General features: G+C 36.9%; 1 protein-coding gene across 1 annotated transcript; it reads right to left on the reverse strand.

The window, feature by feature from the left end:
- dcun1d5 (DCN1, defective in cullin neddylation 1, domain containing 5 (S. cerevisiae)) lies at nt 1-10,243 on the reverse strand. The gene is made up of 10 exons (XM_062418620.1): nt 10,167-10,243; nt 7,574-7,627; nt 7,388-7,430; nt 5,904-6,003; nt 5,197-5,362; nt 4,034-4,125; nt 3,775-3,883; nt 2,583-2,687; nt 1,671-1,773; nt 1-495 (listed from the first exon to the last, which is right to left on the reverse strand). Exons 4-10 carry the CDS (start codon nt 5,969-5,971, stop codon nt 440-442), a joined length of 699 nt encoding a protein of 232 aa, XP_062274604.1. The 5' UTR covers nt 5,972-6,003; nt 7,388-7,430; nt 7,574-7,627; nt 10,167-10,243; the 3' UTR covers nt 1-439.
- Nucleotides 10,244-11,175: the final 932 nt, after the last annotated feature.

The raw sequence follows: 11,175 nt of genomic DNA on the forward strand, positions 1-11,175 counted from the left end.
TCATACTTTAATTTCCTTTTTATTATTGTGAAACATTTATAAACAATACTCAAAATGAGGAAAAAAAAATCATCAAGAAAACATAAATTCCAGAACTCATTTCTTGGTTTTCTGTTTTCTTCCTTTTAAGAACTTTTTTTTTTTTCCTCTTCCTCCCTCCCATCCACATTTTCTTTCCTCTTTTCTCCAAATTAATATAGAAAGTCTACTCAGGGAGAGAAAGGCTGAGGATGCACAGAGACGATCTCCGATGGGATGTGAGTGTGTCCAGAGTCCACAGTGATGAATCTGTAGTCCATATCTGTGTGTGTGTGTGTGTGTGAACTGTTGCAGTCTGTCAAAGTGTTGGTGAGCAGTTTCTCCTTTTTTTCTCCCCGTTTCAAAACTCCTGTGATTGTGTTTGTTTCCTCTCCCTCTTTCTCCTCTTTGGGGTCGTCTGCTACAACGCCGGCCAAGTTTTCTGCCATTCAACAAACTCGTCTAGCAGCACCGGCCCTGCAGAAACAACAACATTCATGTTAATGAACAATACAGGCAGCGTATCTGCACAGACAAGTATAGATTTAATGACTTCAGACCCTTTTAAAACCTCTTTAAAAAGGAAAAATACAACAAATTACAGTACAGTTATTAGTTTATTGCAACTGAAAAAGGTGAGAAATAGCAACAAACTTATTTCTGATACAATAATGAAAAGCACACAAAGTTATGTTATTTATATATTTGGATAACTTTATGTATTTACTCTATAAAACTTTTCTCCTCCGTCATAACAAGAAAAACTTATTGCATTAAACGGCTCTGCAAACAGTGGCGGAGGAAGTATTTAGATCCTTTCTGCTTGTACCAATAATAAAAACACTAATGTCACTTCAGTAATAGTCTGCATTACCACATGTGACTGTTATACTCATATAAAATATATCATGAGGCATATAATAATGTAAAAGCAGGATTTTACTGCTGTTGTGGGTTAAATGAAGCTCATATTGAAGTCATTTATAAAGGACTAATTAATGATTAGTTTCATTATAGTTCCAACTGCTGATTATTTTTTACTTTAATTAATAAGTTGATTAGATGGTTTATGTAAAATAATCAGAAAATATTGATAAATAACAAACTAAAGTAATATAATTAAACTGAAATCAAATTTAATGCCTTAACTCCTACGTTTCAAGACATTTTAACACATTTTTAGACCTTGAATATCAAAAAATATTTTGTAGATATCGTCTTCGATTTGAATATCGTAATATCATGATATGGAATAAGTGTCTTTTCCTGCTTTTAAAGGCTGCGTTACAGTAAAAAATGTCACTTTCTGAGCTTAATAAACTGTTCTATTATCTGCCTTTAACCACTCTGTCATTATATCCACATTACTGATGATTATTTAGCAAAAATCTCATTGTGTAAATATTTAGTGAAAGCAAAAACAGTCATTCCTACAATATTATCAAATTTTCGATATTGATGTATTTGGTCAAAAAGATTGTGATATTTGATTCTGCCCATATCGCCCAGTCCTTCCTCCAATCATCCTGACACATACTAGAGCACTACTTTATTTTATGAATGAAACGACACACAAGTTGAAGCTGCCGCGGTGTCTGACCAATCAGTGACGTTCATCTCTACTAATAAAACCTCTCCCTCTGAATACTCACAAGCTCCGTCTTCATCGTAGTTACTGAGGTCTGTGTTGATGGTTCTGCTGAACTCCAGGACGTTGTACCACTGGTCCTTATTCATCCCTTTGTACTTGGACTGCTGTGGGAGAGACGAACAGAGAGGAGAAAAGGAGTGAGATATCAAACATACCAACATACCAGGGTTGTTATAGTTTGGGAATTTTCATTAGTTTCTATTTTTATTTAGTTTTTCAGTTTAGTTTCAGTGAGTTTAACAAGTGATGAAGTAGTTTTAGTTAAGTTTTTATTTAGATTGAGTTTTTCCAGGTATTAGGAGGAAAGTCTTGATTAGTAGAAGCTGAAAAGATTAATGCTTTACTTAATGCCTGACACTGTGTGAGAACTTCCAAGGTGGCATTTTACATTAGTGGGATTTTTTCCCTTTTTAGCTTTTATCACACAAATGTTCCCATCACTCTCTTCATCACCACTTTTACTTCTATCTACTGCGAGGTTGGAGGCTAAATAATCCCATATTGTGCTGTGATGTTTTCTTCTTCTTTATAGAAAATCATAAATTGCACATTAAGCATTTTCTTCTTTTGCGTTATGCAGCAGCCGCTCTGCTGCCCCCTGCTGGTACTAGCTCGTTATTACAAGAGGTCAAATTGAACACAATACAATAAAAATGGAGAAAAGGAAAACTAAGCTGATTTTATCTGCAATTCAGTTTTGTTTTAGTTAGTTTTGCTTTGTTCATTGTAGGTTTTATTTAGTTATAATTTTTTTTAAACTAATAGGAACAACATGCTAAATGTAAGACTGGTCCTCAGTACACATCCTAACTGGTGTCACATCCCTCTGCTGTCTTTGTTCATAACACCCAGAATGAATCATTAAAATGTATTTGTACTGGTCAAAGAAAAAAAGAAAAGAAAAGGGATTTACCTCCAGGAACTGGTGGAAGACTGGGAAGAGAGGCCACGCTCTGCCCAGCAGCAAGGCCAGCATGGATTTAGCAGTATCCATGTCCAGGCTCCTCTGGTCCTTATCCTGAAGACAAGACAGATGTTCAATGAGTGTTAAAACAGAGTCACAGCGTCTGGGAATAACGCCACACAGGAGGCCTTCCAGTTCAAGAAGTCAGAAAATCTGTTCTAGCCAGGTTAGACATTGATAGAATCACCAATTGATAAAAATAAGTTTTGTTGTATTTTATCGTATACAAACACAAGTAGCAACATTTCCCCAGATAGAAGTCGGACAGTGCTGTGTGTACGACTCATTTAATGAGACGCAAATGAGACATAAAACTTCTAATAAACAGGATGTTACTACAACGTCCACACAGTCGATGCACCGTCCATGTTTGAGGTTCGGGGCTGGTGACACTTCCGACCATCAGAGTCAGAAATCAGACTTCAGGAGTCAATCTGGTTGAAATTTCCAACTGGGAACTTATAACGGCATAAAAAGGTTTGCACACTGTAGCTCTTAGGGCTGGGTACTGTTTAAAGAGTTACGATACCAATCCAAGTAGCCTTAAACTGATACTGATACTTCATTAGATACCCATCATTCTTTTATCCGGTGTAACAGGCGTGTAGTGTAGACACACTTTAGAGCGTTTAGGTGGCATCTTGGCTGCTGAACTGCTAAGCACGCTAACTCAAATTCACCACGACTTCACCACCACAGACGGTCGTAGCTGCTGTGGCAGTGGACCAATCACATGTTGGGTTAAAGAGAAGAACACTTGTGTTAATTGGCTGTGAGCAAGTCCGTACAAATAGTCATGTTTTCTAGCTCTGGGTGCAAAAAGGGTCGATTGCAGGTATCGATTGATATTACTTGGTATCGATTTATTTCAGTTGATGCCTTAAAAGATATCGAGTACCTACACCCAGCCCTCTTCTTCAGACTAAAAGACAGAATGCATGGTCGCCTTCTTAAATACATAAAGACCCAGGTCACCAGGATCTCTGAAAATCAGACTTCTGAGTACAAATGGCATCATAAACTAGATCTCAGAGAACCAAACGCCTCTTTGCAGAAGGAGAGCTTTGTTGTTTTGTGTTCGGGCAGAAGTTTAGACAGGTTTGACGTTTAAAAGAAACTAATTAGCTAAACTGGGACTCACCCTGGCGAAGTCGAAGGCATATCTGTAGATGTTTTTGAAGGCTACAGAGTCATTGAGCTCACTGCGCAGGTAATCCAGTTTGCTCTGTAACCTCTGTGTGCAGTCACACCTGCAGGAAGGGGAAGAGAGACACAAGTAGTAAACACAGCTGTCATGTGCTGTACTGCTATATGAAGCCCTCTGGCTCTTATATTCATGCAGTCCAAGTCAACTCAAAGTACGTATGAGAATAAGAAAAGTTAAAGTTGAGCTTTCTTACTGTAATAACGTCATTCCCCTGAGCCACTCCTCTTTTGTGAAGAAACCCATATTTGCTGCTTCTAGGTGCCAGGCTAAAACTAACATGATAATCTGAAAGAAAGAAAAACAGAGAGAGAGGCAGCAAGTTTAATCTTTGAGAACATTTAAAAATCAACACTGGTGCATGTGGACACGCCGTCACCACACACAGATTATAAAAAGGAAGTAAGAACAGACGAGTTGAGCACAGAACAGGATTTTAAACACAGGCTCAGAATCACTGCTCAGCTTTGTGGTGATAAAAATACTGACGTCATCAGAATAGAGATGAGAGTTAATCATGAAGCTTTATAACTAACTTATAATATAAAAAGGTGTAATAATAAAGTATAATATTAATGTTAAAGACCTTAGTAGGAATATTGTCTTTTCTAGAATAAAAAGGATTTATTAACATTTTAATATTTTGCACATATTAAACGTGGTCGCTGTTCCAAAAAACGTAAGGATGCTTAAAGCGATGGTTCGGCGTAATGTCGACCTAGCGTCATATTCACCATGAGGTCCATCATTTGGTGGCAAAATAGTGGAGATCTCTAGATGTGCTGTGCGGGATCTCGTGGGACCACACGGTATCTCAACGATCGCGCGAGATTTCGGAGATGTTTCCAGCAGTAGCAGCAGAGTAAAAGCCATCAGGTAAGTGTTTATTTTAATAAACTCCTGGTGTACTTACAAACTTTCCAATGCATCGATTTATGAGTAAAGACTATTCGTACTACTGTAGAAGTTTGATAACAACCCAGGCATTATTAGTGGAGTCATTTACGAGATACACTGGTTGGTCCGTTAATGCCTGTACTAAGCCATTCGGCTGATGGCTGTAACTCCACCAGTTTGCGACAAAATGAAAAAAAAGGGCTGAGGCGATGTTTAGATAGACCTCATGGTGCATATGAAGCTAGGTCCAAATTAGGCCGAACCATAGCTTTAAGTCTGTGTGTTCTCCTCTGCATCCTGCACAAAAACGATTCTGGTTTAGTCAAAACAACCTTTTTACACTTTAAATTAAATGAACAATGCCATTAAGCATTCCCAAACATTTTTTATGGACTATCTCTGCAGGTCAGGACTCCTCTGTAGCTCCTAAATAATCGCCCTGCTCGTCAGGTTGAGACTCACGTTCTCTGGTTCCACTCCGATATCTTCACAGAACTTCTCCATGGCCTCGGGCCCGACCACCTCGCTGGGGCCGGCGTACTCATTGAACCAGCCGAGGCACTTTTTACTGGAGAACGGCTTCTCACCGGAGATCGGTCTGGCACCGCGGATCTGAGGTCGAGTGAAACTGCAACAAAAAAAAAAAAAGATGTTTAACCTTTGTGTCGTTCTCCCGGGTCAAATTGACCCCGTCTGTTTTGACTGTTCCTTCTTTCTTCCCTTCTTCCCTTCCTTTCCTCTCTTTCCTCCCTTCCTTTTGTCCTTCTTTCCTCCCTCCCTCCTTCTCCCTTTCTTTCCTACCCCCTAGCTTCTTTCCTTCCCTTCCTTCCTTCTTTCTTCCTCCCTACCTCCCTCTTTTCCTCCCTTTTCCTTCCTTCCTCCCCCTTAGCTTCCTTCCTTCCTCCCCCTTTCTTTCCTCTCTCCTTTCTTTCCTCCTTCCTATTTTCCTTCCTTCTTCCTCCCTCTTTTCCTTTCTTCCTTCCTCCCTCCCTTCCATCCATCCTTCCTCCCTTCCTTGACTCGAGGACAACAGGAGGGTTAACCTGTTAAAAATGTACTCAGCGGATGGATGGATGGATGGATGGATGATCTGCTCCACTAGATATTCAGTTACATGTCAGAACACAGAGACACACACAGAGTTAAACTGAGTGAAATTTTCTCCTCACCTTGTGATTTTACACCTGCGCTCGTGATCGTCTGCGTCAGGGAGCTTCCTCTTCTTCTTCACAGGCATCACTGAACCTTTAATGGGCTTCACTAGCTGGGCTACAAATAATAATAAAAACACATGTTGGCATCAAAACATCCCCCTGCACACAGCCTCCAGATGACATCACAAACCTATCGTCAGTCATTTAACCCTCTACGCTCTACATTACATTCTTTATTAATATAATCATCACTACTTTCATTGAATTGAGTGATATTCTGTCATTTATGCTTTACACAGAGGACAACAGGTGGGATTATGTGCTGCCTTTCAAATATCTGAAATGGTTTCAAAACTGTATCCTGACTAAAATGTATCAGTTTATATTTTCCTCTGATCTTAAATTAGAAGATTACATCTAAAGATATTCCTATTGATCCTGGTTTCTTTATTTTAGGACTATATCCAAGAGATTACAAGTTCGTTAAGAGTGAACAAACACTGATAAATATTTCTCTCCTGCATGCTGAGAGATCAAATGTAATGTTTTGGAAAAAAAACTTGTAGTCCAAGTATGACTTTTAGGGCCAAACAAATGCTTTTGACCGTGCCTCTTGAATAAATAACACACATACATAAAGGAAGACGAGGTTTGTTTGAAAGAATATGGGGATCTTTTATTGTATTTATAAAAAGTTTAGATCTAACAGGATGTAGAGAGTGATTAAAACTGAAAGCTAAATTTGTGCTGAAATGGTTTTTATAATGTGGGTTCAGTTTGTTTATGTTGATATGGTGTGTATGTATGTGATGTATGCTTACTTATTTTGAAAAACGTTCAATAAATAGTGTTGGGGAAAAAAAAGAAGAAAAAATCATAACATCTGCTCTATTTCAACTCAAACATGGAGGTATAGTTTCATTTAAATGAGGCCTCTTGACCACAGTTTCCAAAAATAAGGTGTATATTTTGTGGTAATAAGTTAGAATGAAGTTGGCTAAAAATGACTTAACACAGAATTTAGTGATAATTTATACGTTATGCTTTATTAACAGTCAAACTGGAGGACAGCTCGGTTTACAGGAAGTCAACAGACTGCCACAGAAATCTATAAACCGTCTCCAACTTGCACCAAACACTGCAGCTACAGTCTTTACTAGAACACATAAATATGAGCATATCTCCACTATTCTTGCCCCATTGCACCTGATTTTAAAATGACCCTGCCTCATCCTACGTTACTGCTCGTATCAGCCCAGAACGAAGACTCGAGGCAGAGGGAGGAAGATTATTGGCTTCCATTAGAAATCAACCAAGCTACCTCAGAGTCCTCTTTTAAAATGCTCTTGAAAACTTAGCTAGCCTTTAACTAATGACTTCTTTTTGACCTACGCTTTTATTATTGTTCATTTCATTTGTGAAGCACTTTGTAAACATGTTGGGTTTTTTTTTTAAGTTGCTCGATAAATAAAGCTTATTATAACAGGAAGGATGCATACCTGTGTTCTTCCGGCTGCCGTGTCCATTCAAATCGAAGATATTCTACAACAAGAGAAATTAAACATCAGGTTAAAAACACTTTCATAAACCTTAATCCAGTCAGAGAGGTCAGAGATATTTCAGCATGTTTATCGCTGTATATAATGTTATTTTAGTTTCATTTAGAAATATCAATGATGACTTACGAACTTGTCCAGTGTTCCTGATGCTGAGCTGATGTTAGACTGCAGGGATCGTTCCTACAAGCAGAAACGTTGTTAATTGAACACAGGTGGAAAATATCACAAGTGTTCATTTAGAGTCAAAACATCCACACTACACACTTCTCATCTGGTCATTATTAACAAAGCTCAACACTATTTAAATGTTTCAATCAGGATCAAAATGTTAATAAATCACTGTCAGTGGAAAAATATCTCCTTTTTACATCTGAGCTGTAAAAACACTTTATTCTTCTAGTCTGAAGTTTAATGACTTCCTCTAATGTGACCCAAAAGGAAATGTAGCGTGTTTGACCCATATTTATCCAAAATGTTCATTCTTCAAATTTAATATAATATGAAAGTTTTATTCTCCTGTTTTACGTAACATAACATTTATATTGTTTTGTCTCTGCTCTCTGAAAGCTTCATTAAGGATTAATCATGTTTATTTGTGACTGATGAGATCTTTATGAATGATTTGTGGCTCACAAGTTTGGTAAACAGACTAACTGTTACAGGTTAGAATATGAACAGTATGTGAGGGTTAAGTTATTGAAATAATTACATTACTTAGATTTTAAATAGAGTAACTAGTAATCTGTTACTTATTACATTTCCAAACTAACCTTCCCAACCCTGTGCAGCAGAAACACTGATACTGATATATCAGCTGATAATACTGGTTCACTGATATCGGTCGGGCTCTATATTAACCTTAACTTTACATTACATACTGTCCCATTTTCACATTTGAGAATCTGTAAAAACACAATATAAATGTTTATTTTAGCCAGATGTTTCAAAAGGTGACCCACAGTATTTAAAAATGGAAATAAAATGAATTAATTATTTTTTTGTGCAGCTGGTACACAATGTTATATATGCAAATTTGAACTGTGTTTATAAAAATAATACTAATAATAATAATTATTATTCTATCAATTGTTCTCCTGGAGCATAAAACAGTGATTGTGAAGGGTTAGGTCTTTTTTTACAGAAGTATAAAATCAACATTTATTAATAACTGATAAGATAACATATTCCTTTATTAGTCCAATAATGGGGAAATGTGTATTATTACAGCAGCAAGTGGAGAAGAAGAAGAAGAAAAAGAAGAAGAAGAAGAAGAAGAAGAAGAAGAAGAAGAAGAAGAAGAAGAAGAAGAAGAAGAAGAAGAAGAAGAAGAAGAAGAAGAAGAAGAAGAAGAAGAAGAAGAAGAAGAAGAAGAAGAAGAAATGAATGTGCATTGGTGTAGAGACTAATTATTAATCAGAATATGAATAATAAGTACAAATTAATTATATTTAGCTTTACATTATTATAATATGTGTGTGTTATCTCTTTATTAGGTGAGGGTTCAGGGTTCCCACACATTTTTACCATTGAATTTTCATAACTATCCCATAATATTTAACCCCATTTCCATAACGCTCATTTAACAACATAGTGACTAAAGAGCACAATATCGGGTTATAACCCATCCGTCAGTTGAAGAGCTTTGTTGAGGCTTTTGTTGATTATAACCAGAGCTGTCAACTTTTCAGAAAACCTTGGAGCGAGATTTGAGGGGGGCTTTCAAGAAAGTTTGTGTTTCATGGTCACTACCATACGTCAAAGTCATTTTTATTTAATTTGTACTTTAAGTAAAGAAACATGAGCATGTACAGCATGGAAGCATTTTAAATGTGGGTGGGACAGTGTAATGTTAGGGGGGTCTGGGGGTCCTTTAACAGAGTCATCTCCTGTATTCTGGAGCCTTTTAACAGGTGTTTTGACACTTTGATCTCACTAAATGATGGGTGCATTTTATAATCACATCCCAGAGAAATTGTTTGGCCCCAGATCACAAATTAGAAGATATTAAAAAGCTAAATATAGAAATTGATGATTAGTATATTCAAATTAAATGAATCTACTGATGTTTGATATGTTAGAAGTGTGTGGGGGGTCCAAGTTCATGCAGTCTTATATCCTTTATCTTTGATATCAGAGCAGGTCATCCCTAATTCAATGATTTTCCAAAACATTCACCTAATTCTGAACCATTCCCAGGCCTGGAAAACTGTTTTTTCTCATTTCATAACTTTTCCAAGAATTTCATGACCGTGGGAACCCTGAGGGTTTTTAAATAAAACTCTAACACATGTATTTTATTTTTATTTCTACTATTTTTTTTAAATGATTTTCATTTGTACAAATGTGCAAAAATAAACCAAAATAAATAAACGTCTTCCGGCAGTGCTAGCTGGGTAAATGGGGTTAAGATGAGTCACGGTACAAATCCTGACCAGATGCCGCGTCTGTTCAAAGGTTGTGGATTAAATAAATGTCGCATAAAACCTGACTACCAACATTAAAACACAAGTTATTAGTTTAACATTATTAATTTAAAAGCTAAAGTTTTCTCCGTTTGTTTCTTTTGTTAGCGGGCTAACGGCTGCTAACGTTAGCTTGTATGTCAACAACCTCATAAAAACCCTCCTGAACTCACACAGAACGATTAATTAAAGAAGCAGAGTGGTGTCTTTTAATAGCAGACGCTTTGTGTAGTATTTTAAAAGCTATAAACACTTACAGTTTCTCAGTTATTGTCTGGTAGACGGGTCAGTTCACCGGCTCTTGATGCTCCGCGGAGTGTTTGTCGTCGCTGTTTCCGGGGGACTGGACGATACCACCTCGCTTTATAGGGGGGTGTTACATAAAATAAACTCTCCCATGTGGAGAAAAATACTCACACATATGCATTTTTTACAATTAAATATTTTAAACACATACTTTATACTCTTATTTTAATTCAACCTGTGTAAATTAGTGACGAGTAAACCACACCAGCTATATATCTATATATATCACCCTCCCTGCCGAGGCGATAAGTGTTAAACGTGTTTTTATTAAAGGAACATTCCTTTATTTTTGGCTCTCACATGCTGTAGCCCTCACATGCAGGTTCCTGCAGATCTCACATGCAGCCTGCTGCAGCTCTCTCTTGCATGGACTCATTTCACTGATCCATAAAACCCCTGTTAATGTGACAGCACGTTTTACTACAGATAATACACACTTATATCACTGTCACCTATCTGTATTTACTATCATTAAGATTATATAACTTTATTCATATATAGTATGTCAGCACGAAACTGTGACAGACTATTGCCAATTAGTGTTGGGGAGTAGTTACATGTAACGCCGTTAAAAATAGTCTCTAAATCCAAATTTTATTGAATGGTGTTCCTAATATTTTGCCCCCTTCAAGTATGTTAATGGAGTGGACAAAATATTAGGAACACCATTCAATATGATGCATCACCCACTATGAGCTCAATAATAAACTTAAAGTAGAATTATCACCTTCCTGACAATGTTGACAAAAACTGAAAATGTATAAACTTCATAAAAGTAAAATTTATAGCAGAGCTGTTGTATTGGATTGAATTAGATTGCAGAGCATCACACTCATTATTTACATTATTTACAGCACAACAGTTATATTGGTAATGAGTGGTAATGTACCAAATATAATATTGTTATTGCACAGATTAAAATGAAGAAAAAAAAAAGTATATTATATGTATAATGCACAC

Source organism: Scomber scombrus, chromosome 5 (genome assembly GCF_963691925.1).
Source record: "Scomber scombrus chromosome 5, fScoSco1.1, whole genome shotgun sequence".
NCBI classification, from domain to species: Eukaryota; Metazoa; Chordata; class Actinopteri; order Scombriformes; family Scombridae; genus Scomber; species Scomber scombrus.